At 44.3% G+C, this 21,570-nt stretch overlaps 1 protein-coding gene across 3 annotated transcripts in view; it reads right to left on the reverse strand.

Annotated features, from left to right (window-relative positions):
• Nucleotides 1–21,570, reverse strand: part of TMDD1 (transmembrane and death domain 1) — a 47,805-nt gene that overhangs the window by 14,876 nt on the left and 11,359 nt on the right. For 2 of the 3 annotated variants that reach the window (XM_077299514.1, XM_077299516.1), the window contains exons 2-3: nt 14,083–14,250; nt 12,545–12,664 (exon numbers count right to left, since the gene is read on the reverse strand). In XM_077299514.1, coding sequence (XP_077155629.1) covers nt 12,545–12,664; nt 14,083–14,250 — 288 coding nt within the window. The remainder of the gene's footprint in view (nt 1–12,544; nt 12,665–14,082; nt 14,251–21,570) is intronic. The other variant, XM_077299515.1, reaches the window with a different exon arrangement.

Here is a 21,570-nt window from a genome sequence, read left to right on the forward strand (position 1 = left end):
AATTTGCAACCTAAATTTATTTTGTCTGTGACTTTAATTTGCTCATTGTCCTCCTACCCTGTTATGGCGTTTGTGGATTCAGGTGCTGCCCTGAGTCTTATGGATCTGTCGTTTGCCAAGCGTTGTGGTTTTGTTCTTGAGCCATTGGTAAATCCTATCCCTCTTAGAGGTATTGATGCTACGCCATTGGCGGAAAATAAACCGCAGTTTTGGACACAGGTAACCATGTGCATGACTCCTGAACATCGGGAGGTGATTCGTTTTCTTGTTCTGCATAAAATGCATGATTTGGTCGTTTTGGGTCTGCCATGGTTACAGACCCATAATCCAGTCTTGGATTGGAAGGCAATGTCTGTGTCAAGTTGGGGCTGTCAGGGAATTCATGGTGACTCCCCGCCGGTGTCTATTGCTTCCTCTACTCCTTCGGAAGTTCCTGAGTATTTGTCTGATTACCAGGATGTATTCAGCGAGTCCAGCTCCAGTGCTCTTCCTCCTCATAGGGACTGTGACTGCGCTATAGATTTGATTCCAGGTAGTAAATTTCCTAAGGGAAGATTATTTAATCTGTCTGTACCTGAGCATACCGCAATGCGTTCGTATATCAAGGAATCTCTGGAGAAGGGGCATATCCGTCCATCCTCTTCCCCTCTTGGTGCGGGATTCTTTTTTCTGGCCAAGAAGGACGGATCTTTGAGACCTTGTATTGACTATCGGCTTCTGAATAAAATCACTGTTAAATTTCAGTATCCTTTGCCTCTGTTGTCGGACTTGTTTGCCCGGATTAAAGGTGCCAAGTGGTTCACCAAGATAGATCTTCGTGGTGCGTACAACCTTGTGCGCATTAAGCAAGGAGATGAATGGAAAACTGCATTTAATACGCCCGAAGGTCATTTTGAGTACTTGGTGATGCCTTTCGGGCTCTCTAATGCTCCTTCAGTGTTTCAGTCCATTATGCATGATATTTTCCGGAAGTATCTGGATAAATTTATGATTGTTTATCTGGATGATATTCTGTTTTTTTCTGATGATTGGGACTCGCATGTAGAGCAGGTCAGGATGGTGTTTCAGGTTTTGCGTGAGAATGCTTTGTTTGTTAAGGGCTCAAAGTGTCTCTTTGGAGTACAGAAGGTTCCCTTTTTGGGTTTTATTTTTTCCCCTTCTGCGGTGGAGATGGACCCAGTCAAGGTCCGAGCTATTCATGATTGGACTCAACCCACGTCAGTTAAGAGTCTTCAGAAGTTCTTGGGTTTTGCTAACTTCTACCGTCGTTTTATCGATAATTTTTCTAGCGTTGTTAAACCTTTGACGGATATGACCAAGAAAGGTTCTGATGTTGCTAACTGGGCTCCTGCAGCCGTGGAAGCTTTTCAAGAGTTGAAGCGCCGGTTTACTTCAGCGCCTGTTTTGTGCCAGCCTGATGTCTCACTTCCCTTTCAGGTTGAAGTGGATGCTTCTGAGATTGGGGCAGGGGCCGTTTTGTCGCAGAGAGGCCCTGGTTGCTCTGTAATGAGACCATGTGCTTTCTTCTCTAGGAAGTTTTTGCCTGCTGAGCGGAATTATGATGTTGGCAATCGGGAGTTGCTGGCCATGAAGTGGGCATTTGAGGAGTGGCGTCATTGGCTCGAGGGTGCTAAGCATCGTGTGGTGGTCTTGACTGATCACAAGAATCTGATGTATCTCGAGTCTGCTAAACGCCTGAATCCTAGACAGGCCCGTTGGTCATTGTTTTTCTCCCGTTTTGACTTTGTGGTCTCGTATTTACCAGGTTCAAAGAATGTGAAGGCTGATGCTCTTTCAAGGAGCTTTGTGCCTGACTCTTCTGGAGTCACAGAACCAGTTGGTATTCTTAAAGAGGGAGTAATCTTGTCAGCCATTTCTCCGGATTTGCGACGTGTGTTGCAGAGATTTCAGGCTGGTAGACCTGACTCTTGTCCACCTGACAGACTGTTTGTTCCTGATAAGTGGACCAGCAGAGTCATTTCCGAGGTTCATTCCTCGGTGTTGGCAGGGCATCCGGGAATTTTTGGCACCAGAGATCTGGTGGCTAGGTCCTTTTGGTGGCCTTCCTTGTCACGGGATGTGCGGTCATTTGTGCAGTCCTGTGGGACTTGTGCTCGGGGTAAGCCTTGCTGTTCTCGTGCCAGCGGCTTGCTCTTGCCCTTGCCTGTCCCGAAGAGGCCTTGGACACACATTTCCATGGATTTCATTTCAGATCTTCCGGTGTCTCAAGGTATGTCTGTCATCTGGGTGGTATGTGATCGCTTTTCCAAGATGGTCCATTTGGTATCTTTGCCTAAACTGCCTTCCTCTTCCGATCTGGTTCCCTTGTTCTTTCAGAATGTGGTTCGTTTACACGGCATTCCTGAGAATATCGTGTCTGACAGAGGATCCCAGTTTGTTTCCAGGTTCTGGCGATCCTTTTGTGCTAAGATTGGCATTGATTTGTCGTTTTCGTCTGCCTTTCATCCTCAAACTAATGGACAAACGGAGCGAACTAATCAGACTCTGGAGGCTTATTTGAGGTGTTTTGTTTCTGCAGATCAGGATGATTGGGTGACCTTCTTGCCGTTGGCTGAGTTTGCCCTTAATAATCGGGCTAGTTCCGCTACCTTGGTTTCGCCATTTTTTTGCAACTCTGGTTTCCATCCTCGTTTTTCCTCGGGACATGTGGAGCCTTCTGACTGTCCTGGGGTAGATTCCGTGGTGGATATGTGGCAGCAGATCTGGAATCATGTGGTGGACAACTTGAAGTTGTCACAGGAGAAGGCTCAGCGTTTTGCCAACCGCCGCCGCGGTGTGGGTCCCCGACTTCGTGTTGGGGATTTGGTATGGCTGTCTTCTCGATTTGTTCCTATGAAGGTCTCCTCTCCTAAATTTAAGCCTCGCTTCATCGGTCCTTACAAGATATTGGAAATCCTTAATCCTGTGTCCTTTCGCTTGGATCTTCCGGTGTCGTTTGCCATTCACAACGTGTTCCATAGGTCTTTGTTGCGGCGGTACGTTGTACCTGTGGTTCCTTCTGTTGAGCCTCCTGCTCTGGTGTTGGTTGAGGGCGAGTTGGAGTACGTGGTGGAGAAGATCTTGGATTCTCGTCTCTCCAGGCGGAGGCTTCAGTATCTGGTCAAGTGGAAGGGCTATGGTCAGGAGGATAATTCCTGGGTGGTTGCCTCTGATGTGCATGCGGCCGATTTAGTTCGTGCCTTTCACGCTGCTCATCCTGATCGCCCTGGTGGTCTTGGTGAGGGTTCGGTGACCCCTCCTTAAAGGGGGGGTACTGTTGTGAATTAGACTTTTTTGGCTCCCTCTTGTGGTCACTAGTGATATGACTCTGGGATTGTCTTTCCTCAGTTTGGCACCCACCTGGGTCGTTAGTCCAGGGGTGTTGCTATATAAACTTCTTGGATTCTCAGTCCAGTGCCTGGCATCATTGTAATCAGTTCCTTTCTGTTTGCTCCTGTCTGCTGATCCTGGATCTTGCAAAATTAAGCTAAGTCTTGCTTCCTTGTTTTTTGGGTACTTGCATTGCTATTATTTTTTGTCCAGCTTGTACTAAATGTGATTCCTGATTCTGCTGGAAGCTCTAGGGGGCTGGTGTTCTCCCCCCGGGCCGTTAGACGGTTCGGGGGTTCTTGAATATCCAGCATGGAAATTTTGATAGGGTTTTTGCTGACCGTATAAGTCATCTTACTATATTCTGCTATTAGTCAGTGGGCCTCTCTTTGCTAAATATCTAGTTCATTCTTACGTTTGTCTTTTCTCCTTACCTCACCGTTATTATTTGTTGGGGGCTTGTATCCAACTTTTGGGGTCTTTTCTCTGGAGGCAAGAAAGGTCTATCTTTTCCCTTCTAGGGTTAGTTAGTTCTCCGGCTGGCGCGAGACGTCTAGAACCAACGTAGGCACGTTCCCCGGCTGCTGCTTTTTGTGGTGCTAGGATTAGATATATGGTCAGCCTAGTTACCACTGCCCTATGAGCTGGTTATTTGTGTTTGCAGACTTGGTATGTATTTTTGAGACCCTCTGCCATTGGGGTCATAACAATGGGCCCATTCCTCTTGACAAAATTGGTATAACTGATCCAGGTTTGTAGGTTGCCTTGCTCGCATCTGCCTTTTCAGCTTTGTCCATAAACTTTCAATAGGATTGAGATCAGGGTTTTGTGATGGCCACTCCAAACCATTGACATTGTTACCCTTAAGCCACTTTGATACTATTTTGGCAGTATGCTTTGGGTCATTGTCCATTTTGAAGACCCATTTCTTCTGTTATGACCCCAATGGCGAGGGTCTCAGAGGAACGTGGAAGTCTGCAGAATACAAAAATCCAGCTCATAGGGCAGTGGTAACTGGGTTGACCATATATCTACTCCTAACGCCAACACTAGAAGTAGCCGGGGATCATTCCTACGTTGATTCTAGATGACACGCGCCAGCCGGAGAATCTAGCTACCCCTAGTAGAGGAAAACAAAGACCTTTCTTGCCTCCAGAGAAGGGGACCCCAAAGCTGGATAGAAGCCCCCCACAAATAATGACGGTGAGGTAAGAGGAAATGACAAACACAGAAATGAACCAGGTTTAGCACAGAGAGGCCCGCTTACTGATAGCAGAATAAAGAAAGGTAACTTATATGGTCAACAAAAACCCTATCAAAATCCACACTGGAAATTCAAGAACCCCCGAACCGTCTAACGGTCCGGGGGGAGAACACCAGTCCCCTAGAGCTTCCAGCAAAGGTCAGGATATAGATTTGGAACAAGCTGGACAAAAATACAAAACCAAAACAAATAGCAAAAAGCAAAAGGCAGACTTAGCTGATATAACTGGAACCAGGATCAGTAGACAAGAGCACAGCAGACTAGCTCTGATAACTACGTTGCCAGGCATTGAACTGAAGGTCCAGGGAGCTAATATAGCAACACCCCTAACTAACGACCCAGGTGCGGATAAAAGGAATGACAGAAAAACCAGAGTCAAAAAACTAGTAACCACTAGAGGGAGCAAAAAGCAAATTCACAACAGTACCCCCCCCTTAGTGAGGGGTCACCGAACCCTCACCACGACCACCAGGGCGATCAGGATGAGCGGCATGAAAGGCACGAACTAAATCGGCCGCATGAACATCAGAGGCGACCACCCAGGAATTATCCTCCTGACCATAGCCCTTCCACTTGACCAGGTACTGAAGCCTCCGCCTGGAGAGGCGAGAATCCAAGATCTTCTCCACCACGTACTCCAACTCGCCCTCAACCAACACCGGAGCAGGAGGCTCAGCAGAAGGAACTACGGGCACAATGTACCGCCGCAACAAGGACCTATGAAATACATTGTGAATAGCAAACGACACAGGAAGATCCAGACGAAAAGATACAGGATTAAGGATTTCCAATATCTTGTAAGGCCCAATAAAACGAGGTTTAAATTTGGGAGAGGAGACCTTCATAGGAACAAAGCGGGAAGAAAGCCACACCAAATCCCCAACGCGTAGTCGGGGACCCACACCGCGGCGGCGGTTGGCAAAGCGCTGAGCCTTCTCCTGTGACAACTTCAAGTTGTCCACCACATGATTCCAGATCTGCTGCAACCTATCCACCACAGAATCCACCCCAGGACAGTCAGAAGGCTCCACATGACCCGAAGAAAAGCGAGGATGGAAACCAGAGTTGCAGAAAAAAGGCGAAACCAAGGTGGCGGAACTAGCCCGATTATTAAGGGCAAACTCAGCCAACGGCAAGAATGTCACCCAATCGTCCTGATCAGCAGAGACAAAACACCTCAAATAAGCCTCCAAAGTCTGATTGGTTCGCTCCGTCTGTCCATTAGTCTGAGGATGGAAAGCAGACGAAAACGACAAATTAATGCCCATCCTACTACAAAAGGATCGCCAGAACCTGGAAACGAACTGGGATCCTCTGTCTGACACAATATTCTCAGGGATGCCGTGCAAACGAACCACGTTCTGGAAAAACACAGGAACCAGATCGGAAGAGGAAGGCAGCTTAGGCAAAGGAACCAAATGGACCATCTTGGAGAAGCGATCACATATCACCCAGATAACGGACATGCCCTGAGATAGCGGAAGATCAGAAATGAAATCCATGGAGATATGTGTCCAAGGTCTCTTCGGGACAGGCAAGGGCAAGAGCAAACCGCTGGCACGAGAACAGCAAGGCTTAGCTCGAGCACAAGTCCCACAGGACTGCACAAATGACCGCACATCCCTTGACAAGGAAGGCCACCAAAAGGACCTGGCCACCAGATCTCTGGTGCCAAAAATTCCCGGGTGACCTGCCAACACCGAGGAATGAACCTCGGAAATGACTCTGCTGGTCCACTTATCCGGGACAAACAGTCTGTCAGGTGGACAAGACTCAGGCCTATCAGCCTGAAATCTCTGCAACACACGTCGCAGATCCGGAGAAATAGCTGACAAGATAACTCCATCCTTAAGAATACCAACAGGATCAGCGACTCCAGGAGCATCAGGCACAAAGCTCCTAGAAAGAGCATCGGCCTTCACATTCTTTGAACCTGGTAAATACGAGACAACAAAATCAAAGCGGGAGAAAAACAATGACCAGCGGGCCTGTCTCGGATTAAGGCGTTTAGCAGACTCGAGATACATCAGATTTTTGTGATCAGTCAAGACCACCACACGATGCTTAGCACCCTCGAGCCAATGACGCCACTCCTCAAATGCCCATTTCATGGCCAACAACTCCCGATTGCCCACATCATAATTTCGCTCGGCAGGCGAAAACTTCCTAGAGAAAAAGGCACAAGGTTTCATAACAGAGCAACCAGGGCCTCTCTGCGACAAAACGGCCCCTGCCCCAATCTCCGAAGCATCCACCTCAACCTGAAAGGGAAGTGAGACGTCAGGCTGGCACAAAACAGGCGCCGAAGTAAACCGGCGTTTCAACTCCTGGAAAGCCTCCACGGCAGCAGGAGCCCAGTTAGCTACATCGGAGCCCTTCTTGGTCATATCCGTCAAAGGTTTCACAATGCTAGAAAAATTAGCGATAAAACGACGGTAGAAGTTAGCGAAGCCCAAGAACTTCTGAAGACTCTTAACTGACGAGGGCTGAGTCCAATCAAGAATAGCTCGGACCTTGACTGGGTCCATCTCCACAGCAGAAGGGGAAAAAATGAACCCCAAAAAGGGAACCTTCTGTACACCAAAGAGACACTTTGAGCCCTTGACAAACAAAGAATTTTCACGCAAAATTTTAAAGACCAACCTGACCTGCTCCACATGCGAATCCCAATTATCAGAAAAAACCAAAATATCATCCAGATAAACAATCATAAATTTATCCAGATACTTCCGGAAAATGTCATGCATAAAGGACTGAAAAACTGAAGGCGCATTGGAAAGCCCAAAAGGCATCACCAAGTACTCAAAATGACCTTCGGGCGTACTGAATGCGGTTTTCCATTCATCACCTTGCTTAATGCGCACAAGGTTGTACGCACCACGAAGGTCTATCTTGGTGAACCACTTGGCACCCTTAATCCGGGCAAACAAGTCAGACAACAGCGGTAAAGGATACTGAAATTTGACAGTGATCTTATTCAAAAGCCGATAATCAATACAAGGTCTCAAAGATCCGTCCTTTTTTGCCACAAAAAAGAATCCCGCACCAAGAGGGGAAGAAGACGGACGAATATGTCCTTTTTCCAGAGACTCCTTGATATATGAACGCATAGCGGTATGTTCAGGTACCGACAGATTAAACAGTCTTCCCTTAGGAAATTTACTGCCTGGGATCAAATCTATAGCACAGTCACAGTCCCTATGAGGAGGCAGTGCACTGGACTCAGACTCACTGAAGACATCCTGATAATCAGACAAATACTCCGGAACTTCCGAAGGCGTAGAAGAAGCAATAGACACAGGCAGGGAATCCTCATGAATACCACGACAGCCCCAACTTGAGACTGACATAGCCTTCCAGTCCAGGACTGGATTATGGGTCTGTAACCATGGCAGCCCCAAAACGACCAAATCATGCATTTTATGTAAAACCAGGAAACGTATCACCTCGCGGTGTTCAGGAGTCATGCACATGGTAACCTGAGTCCAATACTGCGGTTTATTTGCTGCCAATGGTGTAGCATCAATACCCCTAAGAGGAATAGGATTTTCTAATGGTTCAAGAGTAAATCCACAGCGCTTAGCAAATGAGAGATCCATGAGACTCAGGGCAGCACCTGAATCTACAAACGCCATGACAGGATAAGATGACAGTGAGCAAATCAAAGTTACAGACAGAATAAATTTAGGTTGCAAATTACCAACGGTGACAGGACTAACAACCTTAGCTATACGTTTAGAGCATGCTGAGATAACATGTGTAGAATCACCACAGTAGTAGCACAAGCCATTCCGGCGTCTATGAATTTTCCGCTCATTTCTAGTCAGGATTCTATCACATTGCATTAAATCAGGTGTCTGTTCAGACAACACCATGAGGGAATTTGCGGTTTTTCTATCACATTGCACCGAATTAGGTGTCTGTTCAGACAACACCATGAGGGAATTTGCGGTTTTGCGCTCCCGCAACCGCCGGTCAATTTGAATAGCCAGTGCCATAGTATCATTCAGACCTGCGGGAATGGGAAAACCCACCATAACATTCTTAATGGCTTCAGAAAGGCCATTTCTAAAATTAGCGGCCAGTGCACACTCGTTCCAATGTGTCAGCACGGACCATTTCCGAAATTTTTGGCAATACACTTCAGCCTCGTCCTGCCCCTGAGACATAGACAGCAAGGCCTTTTCTGCCTGAATCTCAAGATTGGGTTCCTCATAAAGTAAACCGAGCGCCAGAAAAAACGCATCAATATCAGCCAATGCCGGATCTCCTGGCGCCAGCGAAAAAGCCCAATCCTGAGGGTCGCCCCGTAAGAACGAAATAACAATTTTTACTTGCTGAGCAGAATCTCCTGATGAACAGGGTCTCAGGGACAAAAACAATTTACAATTATTCACGAAATTCCTAAACTTAAACCTGTCTCCGGAAAACAGTTCAGGAATCGGTATTTTAGGTTCTGACCTAGGATTTCTGATAACATAGTCTTGTATGCCCTGCACACGAGTAGCCAGCTGGTCCACACTTGTAATCAAGGTCTGGACATTCATGTCTGCAGCAAGCATAGCCACTCTGAGGTAAAGGGGAAGGAGAAAGAAAAAAAAAAAAAAACTCAGAATCTTCTTTCTTATAATCCCTCTTCTGCAATGCATTAAACATTTAATCAAGGCCTGGCAAACTGTTATGACCCCAATGGCGAGGGTCTCAGAGGAACGTGGAAGTCTGCAGAATACAAAAATCCAGCTCATAGGGCAGTGGTAACTGGGTTGACCATATATCTACTCCTAACGCCAACACTAGAAGTAGCCGGGGATCATTCCTACGTTGATTCTAGATGACACGCGCCAGCCGGAGAATCTAGCTACCCCTAGTAGAGGAAAACAAAGACCTTTCTTGCCTCCAGAGAAGGGGACCCCAAAGCTGGATAGAAGCCCCCCACAAATAATGACGGTGAGGTAAGAGGAAATGACAAACACAGAAATGAACCAGGTTTAGCACAGAGAGGCCCGCTTACTGATAGCAGAATAAAGAAAGGTAACTTATATGGTCAACAAAAACCCTATCAAAATCCACACTGGAAATTCAAGAACCCCCGAACCGTCTAACGGTCCGGGGGGAGAACACCAGTCCCCTAGAGCTTCCAGCAAAGGTCAGGATATAGATTTGGAACAAGCTGGACAAAAATACAAAACCAAAACAAATAGCAAAAAGCAAAAGGCAGACTTAGCTGATATAACTGGAACCAGGATCAGTAGACAAGAGCACAGCAGACTAGCTCTGATAACTACGTTGCCAGGCATTGAACTGAAGGTCCAGGGAGCTAATATAGCAACACCCCTAACTAACGACCCAGGTGCGGATAAAAGGAATGACAGAAAAACCAGAGTCAAAAAACTAGTAACCACTAGAGGGAGCAAAAAGCAAATTCACAACATTCTTCCCAAGCTTTAACTTCCTAGCTGATGTCTTGAGATGTTGCTTCAGTATTGCCACAAAATCTTCTATTCTAATGATGCCATCTATTTTGTGAAATGCACCAATTCCTTCTGCAGCAAAAGCAACCCCAGCACATGAGCTGCCAACCCCATGTTTCACAGCTGGGATGGTGTTCTTAGGCTTCCAAGCTTCTCCCTTTCTATTCCAAACGTAACTATGGTAATTATGCCCAAAAAGTTAAATTTTAGTTTCATCAGACCACAGAACATTTCTCCAAAAATTAAGGTATGTGTTTCTGTGTGCATTTGTATACATTAATCTGACTTTTTATGTTTCTTTTGGAGTAATGGCTTCTTCCTGGCAGAGTGGCCTTTCAGCACAGGTTGATATAGTACTCCTTTCACTGTGGATATTGACACAATCTTATCAGCTTCTGCTATCATCTTTACAAGGTTTTTCGCTTTTGTCCTTGGGATGATATGCACATGTCGGACCAAACCACGTTCATCTCTGGGACACAGAATCAGTCTCCTTCCTGAGCGGTATGATGGCTGGACATTCCAATCTTGTTTGTACTTGCGTATAATTGTTTGTACAAATGAACTAGGCACCTTCAGGTATTTTGAAATTGTACCCAAGGATGAGCCAGACTTGTCCAAGTCCACAATTCTCTTCCTGATATCTTGGCTGATTTCTTTAGACTTTCCCATGATGCTACACAAAGAAGTAGTGTGTTTCTGGTGTGCATTAAAATATATCCACAGGTGTGTCTCTAATTAACTCAGATGATGCCATAAAATCTATCAGAAGCTTCCAAACACATGACATCATCATATGGACAGCCCAGAATTGTTTAAAAGCATAGTAATCATAGTGTACGTAAACTTTTGACTTTGCAGTAATAAAAATGCCTTAAAACATTCTCTCTCATTCTCATTATTCTGGCATTTGGCAAATATTAATAATTATGGTAATCCTAGTTGACCTAAAACAGGAAAGGTTTATTTTGATTTCATGTCAGATTTTGAGAAAAACCTGCATGGTTTCAACTGTATGTTTTGTTTCCCTAAATTCTGAAGAAGATCATAGATCTTTTTCCATAAAGGTCTGTTTTTTGGACAGGACCTGAACGTATGCAAAATGTTGCTACTACTCCCACATTTCCTCCAGAAGAGCTATGAATAATTTGGAAAACTTTATTTAAGCCTAATGGAGGTCTAATACCATTTAGAAAATATTTTACAGAAGTTTTCATATATATTCACATTAAAAGGAACCTGTCACCTGCCAGGGCATTTTTAAGTAAAATAACCACCTTCAGCAGCCCTAAGGCTGCATTCTGTGAAGGTGGCTCTTATGTTTAGCACCCCTAGGAATGCTGAAATAATCAGTTTTATAAATTTGGCGCCATACCTCTATTGAGTCAGAGAGGTACGATTTCTCCCTGACTGAAGCGCCTCGCAGCCGTCCATCTTCCCACCGGGCGCCGCCTCCTCTCTGTCGTGACGTCACCAATCTCGCGAGACTTTGGCACTATCTTCAATGGAGCACGGTGACCCACTCCACTGCGCAGGTGCCAGATTCCCAGCCCCGCAGTGTGAATACATCATAACACACTGCGGGGCGGGATCTGGGGCCTTGGCTGCACGAAGATGCTGGTGACATCACGTCAGAGAGGAGGCAGCGTCTGGTGGGATGATGGACGGCTGCGAGACGCTTGAGTCAGGGAGAAAGCATACATCCCTGACTCAATAGAGGTGTGGCGCCAAATTTATAAAACTGATTATTTCAGCATTCCTAGGGATAATAAACATAAGAGCCACCTTCACAGAACGCAGCCTTCATGCTGCTGAAGGTGGCTCTTTTACTTAAAAATGCCCTGGGGGGGGAGGGTGACAGGTTCCCTTTAATTATAGATTTATATGTAAATTTACAGGCAACAATCTTTATGAGAACATTTTTTGTTTAGATCTGTCTCCCATTTCAATATTGGTTTTGGTTTGATAAACTAGTTAAATAGGGTGTTAATACTGTTCATATTCCATATAGTATCGGATTGAGGATTATTCAGTAGGATAGAAATGGCTCATGGTAAGGTCAAAAATAATAATAGCTTATTCCTTATAAATTTTCTAGTAAATTAAGGAGTTCCTCTTCTGGTAAACCGTATGTTATGGCCTGACCCTGTAACATTTATGAACAATGTATATAAATACTGTATTTGTACTGTATATTCAGACTATTGACATTGAAGGAGCTATTAGAAAACACAAATAATTTTTCTAAGTGTTACACAGAGGAGGTTCAGTAGATGTCCAATCTTATCTGATGTTTAATGTGAAAATAGGTTCAGGTTTTATGAAGATCAGATGTACGCTGTTCATACTTACAGTACTATTTTCCGATACAACGTTTCTCATATGATATGGGATAGCAGAGAGATCATCTAGGTTGAGATGGCAAAACTTTTTATTTCTACATTTAGTAAATATTCAAGGAATTATGATAAGAACTTACCTAAAGCAACATCAGCGCGTCCCACTCTATAGAGTGTAGAGAAAACTCTATCCCAGTAGACAGTATTGCCTTGTGTCTCAACCCAGTTCTTCAGTGTTTTTGTACAATCTTCTATAGTCACTGGTCACAAAGAAGAAAAAAACATTTCTATATAGTGTGGGCAAGAAGACAAAAGTCTTCCCCATACATGGCCAACTTATAATTTGGTCAATATCTAACTGCATTGTAGATTAGTTCTGGAAACTGACTTCCAACAAAATCCAGCACTCTCAGGCTCTGTTCCTACTTGTCTCATGATTGTCATCATCTACGAAAACCATGATGCCAGAGTGAACACGGAATAAATCATCAGATTCATGCTGACCGTAGTCGGGCAGCATGTATCAGATATTGGCAGTATGAACGCAGCAAGGTATAACTAACTCTGAAATGTGGTGGCATTTCCCTTTGAAAAGCTGGCTGGGAACAATGAGGCTGATTCATTAAGATTGGCCTTGTACATGCGAATCTTAATAAAGGCGTCTGGTGGGGTAAGATGTTCCGAATTCATTAAGAAGTGCACACCACATGATGAAGTTGGTGCATCTCCTCAGTGGCGTGCACCTCACCAGAAATGTTTCAGTGGTGAGACTTATGAATTTGTTTCGTGCCACCGTGCCACAACCTGCCCATGTACCGCTCACATTGGCAAAGCTGGCTGGTATTGCGTGAAAATGCCAATAGTAGAAACATTTTTGCACATCTTCACGTTGCACAAAAAATTTGAGATTTTTCAAAGGGTTTTATGCCCGAAAACTGGTGCAAACACTTTCTTCAGTACATGCAGGTTATAATGAGTGAAATTAGATATCTAATGTTATAATTGAATTTTTTCTTTAACTAAAACATCAGCAGCTGTATGGGACTTGAGCGGTTTATTCAGAACATTACCCCTACTTGACTTTAATAATATAATCAGAGAACAACCCAGTAACTAATATTTTTCTAATTCACATTATGAAGTGGTATATCATATATTTGAAATATTTACCAACAACGAAATAATTTTTAAGGTGTGCTCAGTACTCTGAGCAGTGACGCTCCCGGGTACTGCAGCTCAGCTTCTACTGAAGTCTACGAGAGCTGGGCTGCACTACCAAGAATGGCCACTATACAAGGCATGGCGCTGTGCTGTTCCAGCTTGGAACAATATTTACACTCAGCTGCCACCGACCTTACAAATAAATGATTGGTGGGAGCCTGGGAGTCAGGCCAACACAGATCTGGTAATGATCTATCCTAATATCAAAGTAGTGGGCCATATAAGAGTGTGACCTTCAATGAAGTAAACAGTAATATAAATGGAATGTATTAAACTGTGATGGTGTAATAAATATAATATTGTTATAGTATTTGGTCATTCATAGGTTTATTACGGTGTCATGGTAATATCTGTACATCTAGTATAACGTTAGTTGTGAAACATTAAAATATGTGCATAGCAAATCCCACCAATTATCTCCCCAAAATTTGTAATAATCAGATTAATAGGCACTTACCAATATCACGGCGCTTACGCTTCCTTTCACTATTTGGAGAAGGGGGACCTAATAGTTTTGCAAGGTCTCTGTCGGGTCCAGTAATTCTTAAATAGTAATGCTGACATTCTAAAGGAGTCAAGAGTTGAGCTATGCGCGTGATCATGTGTGGACCTATATCATCTGCGACTGAAGAAGCAGAAATCATATTTTTATTTTTACATACAAGGACTGCCGTTTTCCTATATACAACATTGTAGATGAATTTATATCATTGAGATATTCAAGTAATTTTTCCTTTTTTTATTAAATGGGGATTCAATTTTATGTCACTGTTATGTCCTCTTTTTTTGCTCACATTGGTGATATCAGTGGAAAAATAAGGGAAATAAGTGTCTGTTTTTCCTTTTATATATGACCTCAAAGGACCACTGAAATACAGATAAAAATTAGTTCCCCTTTCTGTAACAATTATTTTTATATATGAAACATTACAATATTTCAATACTTTTATTATCATCTAATTTCCCTTATAACTAGGGCTTATATATTAGCCCCAGTTACAGGGGAAATTAAGCTTTTTGGGGCACATAGCAGAGCTGGCTGTGTCTCTTAACCCATTATCTACCAATGTCCTTTTTTTGGGATGCCTAATCTTTAGCTTCTAGCAGCTATGATTTTATAATTTTTATAATTAGGTCCAATTTTTTGTGTTGTGTTTGTAAAATGAATGTTTTCAAAATCATGTCATTGTCATTTTTAATTGAATATTGGGACGCCCTTTTCTGAAAAATTTGTACTCGTAAAAATTTAGCAAATTATGTTTCTGATTCATTAGGACCCAAATCATTAAAAATCTGTCATTAAAAAAAAAAATGAAAATTGCTAATTTGGCAAGTAATGGGTTAAAACCCAGCAGCTCCTGCTTTCTCCCTATACGCAGCGATCACTTCTGTGTATGGATAAGGGAGCACCTATTGATGCACGTTTCATCAGCATCTGGGAGGGATGAAAGCTTACACCCCCAGAGAGGACTGTGAAGATTGAAGAACTGTCCAGTTGAACTACAAGCAGAAATTTAACATATTGAGCTTCAAAAGCAACACGTGAAAATCTCTGCAATGGAGTGATGCAACGCAAAAAAAAAAAGAAGTGGCAGAATCCGAGAAGTTCAGGGATTTTTACACAGGTCCTCTGGAATTATTTCAGCAAATGTAGTCCTTTGTAATATACTATAGCCTAAACAGCTGCTAATATCTAACAAACCATACAATAGTGAAATAGTACTTTATGTATAAGGGTATGTTCACTCAGAGCCTGTCTCCGCGGGGTCAAATACGTCCTTTCTTATAGCAGAAGACGACACATGAATCGCTCCTTTTCTTTAGCATTTTTTAAATCTGAAGCGACTGTGTTTTTTTGTTGATTTTCTGGGCGCTTTTTCCATGATTTTTTCTGCCAGTATTGTTTGTCAGTGTTTTTCAGATTTTGATTTTACACATGCTTTCTGTACATTTTTAGAAATCCATAAATTAATGAAGAAAATACTAGCGTTTTTCAGGTGACTATATGTTCCATACTGCTTTTTAGATGTTCTGTGTTAGCTGCTACTTTGGACACCAGGTGATGGCGTCCTTTACTATTACTGTACCTGTGTATATTGTACTGCAGGGCTTCTTTAGCTTTTTCTAATGGGGCCTCACCAGACTGAATGAGTCGGGCCCAGATCTCACCAGACTGACCTATTTAATGTCTCACCATTAGTAGTGGGGTTCTATGCTCAAATGCATAATATCTCTAAATATATATTTTTTGCCTCCTGAGCCAAAAGATAAGATTAAAAATCGGCACAGAATTAGTAAACTATTTTATTTAACTAGAGATTGGCGCAGCCATGGAAAACATAGTGCAGAATATGATCCTGTCTATGTAAACAGCCTGCCCGATTGCACCTAACCATCAAATAGAGGTCGCTTCCTTGGGGTAACGCCAGTCTCACAGTCTGAGAACCACTGCTGAACTTGAACATTACAAAATTTGCTTCCTTTATATACAGTGGGTATGGAAAGTATTCAGACCCCTTTAAACTTTTCACTCTTTGTTTCATTGCAGCCATTTGGTAAATTCAAAAAAGTTAAATAAAAACTGAAATATCACATGGTCATGAGTATTCAGACCCTTTCCTCAGACACTCATGTTTAAGTCACATGCTGTCAATTTCCTTGTAATCCTCCTTGAGATGGTTCTACTCCTTCATTGGAGTCCAGCTATGTTTAATTAAACTGATAGGACTTTAGTTGGAAAGGCATACACCTGTCTATATGTCTATATAAGACTTCACAGCTCACAGTGCATGTCAGACCAAATGAGAATCATGAGGTCAAAGGAACTGTGTTGTGAAATTGGATTCTGGGCTCCCCCGGTGGCCACTTGTGGAATTGAACTTGTGTGCATCATCCCCTCTGTTCACCTGCTCCTATCAGGATGTGGGAGTCGCTATATAGCCTTGCTCCTCTGTCAGTTTCTTGCCGGTCAACAATGTAATCAGAAGCCTTCTGTGCTTGTTCCTGCTACTAGACAACTCCCAGCTAAGTTGGACTTTTGTCCTTGTGTGTTTTTGCATTTTGTTCCTGTTCACAGCTGCTGTTTTGTTACTGTGTCTGGAAAGCTCTTGTGATCGGAAATTGCCACTCTGGTGTTATGAGTTAATGCTAGAGTCTTAAAGGAATTTCTGGATGGTGTTTTGATAGGGTTTTCTGCTGACCATGAAAGTGTCCTTTCTGTCTTCCTGCTATCTAGAAAGCGGACCTCGATTTTGCTAAACCTATTTTCATACTACGTTTGTCATTTCATCTAAAATCACCGCCAATATATGTGGGGGCCTCTGTCTGCCTTTTGGGAAAATTTCTCTAGAGGTGAGCCAGGACTGTCTTTTCCTCTGCTAGGATTAGGTAGTTCTCCGGCTGGCGCTGGGCATCTAGGGTTAAAAAACGTAGGCATGCTACCCGGCCACTTCTAGTTGTGCGGCAGGTTTAGTTCATGGTCAGTATAGTTTCCATCTTCCAAGAGCTAGTTCTCATATATGCTGGGCTATGTTCTCTCGCCATTGAGAATCATGACAGTTTGACCGGCCCAAAAAAGGGTTAAATTACTGGCTGAGAAAGGAGAGAAAAAAGAAGTCTGCTACAATTTTTTTTTTTTTTTTTTCCTCTAGTTCTGAGTGTGCTCTTAATTGAATCACTTGCTAGTCTGCCTATACTGCAGCCTTCCTCTCTTTCTCTCCTTCTAATCCTTGAATGGCTCTGTGTTCACCTGTTTCAAATGGATCTTCAGAGTGTAGCTACAGGTTTGAATAATCTCGCCACAAAGGTACAAAATTTGCAAGATTTTGTTGTTCATGCACCTATGTCTGAGCCTAGAATTCCTTTGCCTGAATTCTTCTCGGGGAATAGATCTCACTTTCAAAATTTTAAAAATAATTGCAAATTGTTTTTGTCCCTGAAGTCTCGCTCTGCCGGAGACCCTGCACAGCAGGTCAGGATTGTAATTTCCTTGCTCCGGGGCGACCCTCAAGACTGGGCTTTTGCATTGGCACCAGGGGATCCTGCGTTGCTCAATGTGGATGCGTTTTTTCTGGCCTTGGGGTTGCTTTATGAGGAACCTCATTTAGAGCTTCAGGCGGAAAAGGCCTTGATGTCCTTGTCTCAGGGGCAAGATGAAGCTGAAATATACTGCCAAAAATTCCGCAAATGGTCTGTGCTTACTCAGTGGAATGAGTGCGCCCTGGCGGCGATTTTCAGAGAAGGTCTCTCTGATGCCATTAAGGATGTTATGGTGGGGTTCCCTGTGCCTGCGAGTCTGAATGAGTCCATGACGATGGCTATTCAGATCGATAGGCGTCTGCGGGAGCGCAAACCTGTGCACCATTTGGCGGTGTCTACTGAGAAAACGCCAGAAAATATGCAATGTGATAGAATTCTGTCCAGAAGCGAGCGGCAGAATTTTAGACGAAAAAATGGGTTGTGCTTCTATTGTGGTGATTCAACTCATGTTATATCAGCATGCTTTAAGCGTACTAAGAAGCCTGACAAGTCTGTTTCAATTAGCACTTTACAGTCTAAGTTTATTCTATCTGTGACCCTGATTTGTTCTTTGTCATCTATTACCGCGGACGCCTATGTCGACTCTGGCGCTGCTTTGAGTCTTATGGATTGGTCCTTTGCCAAACGCTGTGGGTATGATTTGGAGCCACTGGAGGCTCCGATACCTCTGAAAGGGATTGACTCCACCCCATTGGCTAGTAATAAACCACAATACTGGACACAAGTGACTATGCGTGTTAATCCGGATCACCAGGAGGTTATTCGCTTTCTGGTGCTGTATAATCTACATGATGTTTTGGTGCTGGGATTGCCATGGCTGCAATCTCATAACCCAGTCCTCGACTGGAGAGCTATGTCTGTGTTAAGCTGGGGATGTAAAGGAACTCATGGGGACGTACCTTTGGTTTCCATTTCATCATCTATTCCCTCTGAGATTCCGGCATTCTTGTCTGACTTTCGTGACGTTTTTGAAGAACCCAAGGTTGGTTCACTACCTCCGCACCGGGAGTGCGATTGTGCCATAGACTTGATTCCGGGTAGTAAATACCCTAAGGGTCGTTTATTTAATCTGTCTGTGCCTGAACACGCTGCTATGCGAGAATATATAAAGGAGTCCTTGGAAAAGGGACATATTCGTCCTTCGTCATCTCCCTTAGGAGCCGGTTTTTTCTTTGTGTCTAAGAAAGACGGCTCTTTGAGGCCGTGTATTGATTATCGACTTTTGAATAAAATCACGGTTAAATATCAATATCCGTTACCACTGCTTACTGATTTGTTTGCTCGTATAAAGGGGGCCAAGTGGTTCTCTAAGATTGATCTCCGTGGGGCGTATAATTTGGTGCGAATCAAGCAGGGGGATGAGTGGAAAACCGCATTTAATACGCCCGAGGGCCATTTTGAGTATTTGGTGATGCCTTTTGGTCTTTCAAATGCCCCTTCAGTCTTCCAGTCCTTTATGCATGACATTTTCCGCGATTATTTGGATAAATTTATGATTGTGTATCTGGATGATATTCTGATTTTTTCGGATGACTGGGACTCTCATGTCCAGCAGGTCAGGAGGGTTTTTCAGGTTTTGCGGTCTAATTCCTTGTGTGTGAAGGGTTCTAAGTGTGTTTTTGGGGTTCAAAAGATTTCTTTCTTGGGATACATTTTTTCCCCCTCTTCCATCGAGATGGATCCTGTCAAGGTTCAGGCTATTGGTGATTGGACGCAACCCTCTTCTCTTAAGAGTCTTCAGAAATTTTTGGGCTTTGCTAACTTTTATCGTCGATTTATTGCTGGTTTTTCTGATGTTGTGAGACCATTGACTGATTTGACTAAGAAGGGTGCTGATGTTGCTGATTGGTCCCCTGATGCTGTGGAGGCCTTTCGGGAGCTCAAGCGCCGCTTTTCTTCCGCCCCAGTGTTGCGTCAGCCTGATGTTGCTCTTCCTTTTCAGGTTGAGGTCGACGCTTCTGAAATCGGAGCTGGGGCGGTGTTGTCGCAGAGAAGTTCCGACTGCTCCGTGATGAGACCTTGTGCTTTTTTTTCCCGTAAATTTTCGCCCGCCGAGCGGAATTATGATATTGGGAATCGGGAGCTTTTGGCCATGAAGTGGGCTTTTGAGGAGTGGCGTCACTGGCTTGAGGGGGCCAGACATCAGGTGGTGGTATTGACTGACCACAAAAATTTAATTTACCTTGAGTCTGCCAGGCGCCTGAATCCTAGACAGGCGCGCTGGTCGTTTTTTTTCTCTCGGTTTAATTTTGTGGTGTCGTACCTACCGGGTTCTAAGAATGTTAAGGCGGATGCCCTTTCTAGGAGTTTTGAGCCTGACTCCCCTGGTAATTCTGAGCCCACAGGTATCCTTAAAGATGGAGTGATATTGTCTGCCGTTTCTCCAGACCTGCGGCGGGCCTTGCAGGAGTTTCAGGCGGATAGACCTGATCGTTGCCCACCTGGTAGACTGTTTGTTCCTGATGATTGGACCAGTAGAGTCATCTCTGAGGTTCATTCTTCTGCGTTGGCAGGTCATCCTGGAATCTTTGGTACCAGGGATTTGGTGGCAAGGTCCTTCTGGTGGCCTTCCCTGTCACGAGATGTGGGAGGCTTTGTGCAGTCTTGTGACGTTTGTGCTCGGGCCAAGCCTTGTTGTTCTCGGGCTAGTGGATTGTTGTTGCCCTTGCCTATTCCGAAGAGGCCTTGGACGCACATCTCGATGGATTTTATTTCGGATCTGCCTGTTTCTCAGAAGATGTCTGTCATCTGGGTGGTGTGTGACCGTTTCTCTAAGATGGTCCATCTGGTTCCCTTGCCTAAGTTGCCTTCTTCTTCCAAGTTGGTTCCTCTGTTTTTTCAAAATGTTGTTCGTTTGCATGGTATTCCTGAGAATATCGTTTCTGACAGAGGGACCCAATTCGTGTCTAGATTTTGGCGGGCATTCTGTGCTAGGATGGGCATAGATTTGTCTTTTTCGTCTGCTTTCCATCCTCAGACTAATGGCCAGACCGAGCGGACTAATCAGACCTTGGAGACATATTTGAGGTGTTTTGTGTCTGCGGATCAGGATGATTGGGTTGCTTTTTTGCCTTTGGCGGAGTTCGCCCTCAATAATCGGGCCAGCTCTGCCACCTTGGTGTCCCCGTTTTTCTGTAATTTGGGGTTTCATCCTCGATTTTCCTCCGGTCAGGTGGAATCTTCGGATTGTCCTGGAGTGGATGCTGTGGTGGAGAGGTTGCATCAGATTTGGGGGCAGGTGGTGGACAATTTGAAGTTGTCCCAGGAGAAGACTCAGCTTTTTGCCAACCGCCGTCGTCGTGTTGGTCCTCGGCTTTGTGTTGGGGACTTGGTGTGGTTGTCTTCTCGTTTTGTCCCTATGAGGGTTTCTTCTCCTAAGTTTAAGCCTCGGTTCATCGGCCCGTACAGGATATTGGAGATTCTTAACCCTGTGTCCTTCCGTTTGGACCTCCCTGCATCCTTTTCGATTCATAATGTTTTTCATCGGTCATTGTTGCGCAGGTATGAGGTACCGGTTGTGCCTTCCGTTGAGCCTCCTGCTCCGGTGTTGGTTGAGGGTGAGTTGGAGTACGTTGTGGAAAAGATCTTAGACTCTCGTGTTTCCAGACGGAGACTCCAGTATCTGGTCAAATGGAAGGGATACGGTCAGGAGGATAATTCTTGGGTCACTGCCTCTGATGTTCATGCCTCCGATCTTGTCCGTGCCTTTCATAGGGCTCATCCTGATCGCCCTGGTGGTTCTGGTGAGGGTTCGGTGCCCCCTCCTTGAGGGGGGGGTACTGTTGTGAAATTGGATTCTGGGCTCCCCCGGTGGCCACTTGTGGAATTGAACTTGTGTGCATCATCCCCTCTGTTCACCTGCTCCTATCAGGATGTGGGAGTCGCTATATAGCCTTGCTCCTCTGTC

Source organism: Ranitomeya variabilis, chromosome 3 (genome assembly GCF_051348905.1).
Source record: "Ranitomeya variabilis isolate aRanVar5 chromosome 3, aRanVar5.hap1, whole genome shotgun sequence".
Taxonomy (NCBI): domain Eukaryota; kingdom Metazoa; phylum Chordata; class Amphibia; order Anura; family Dendrobatidae; genus Ranitomeya; species Ranitomeya variabilis.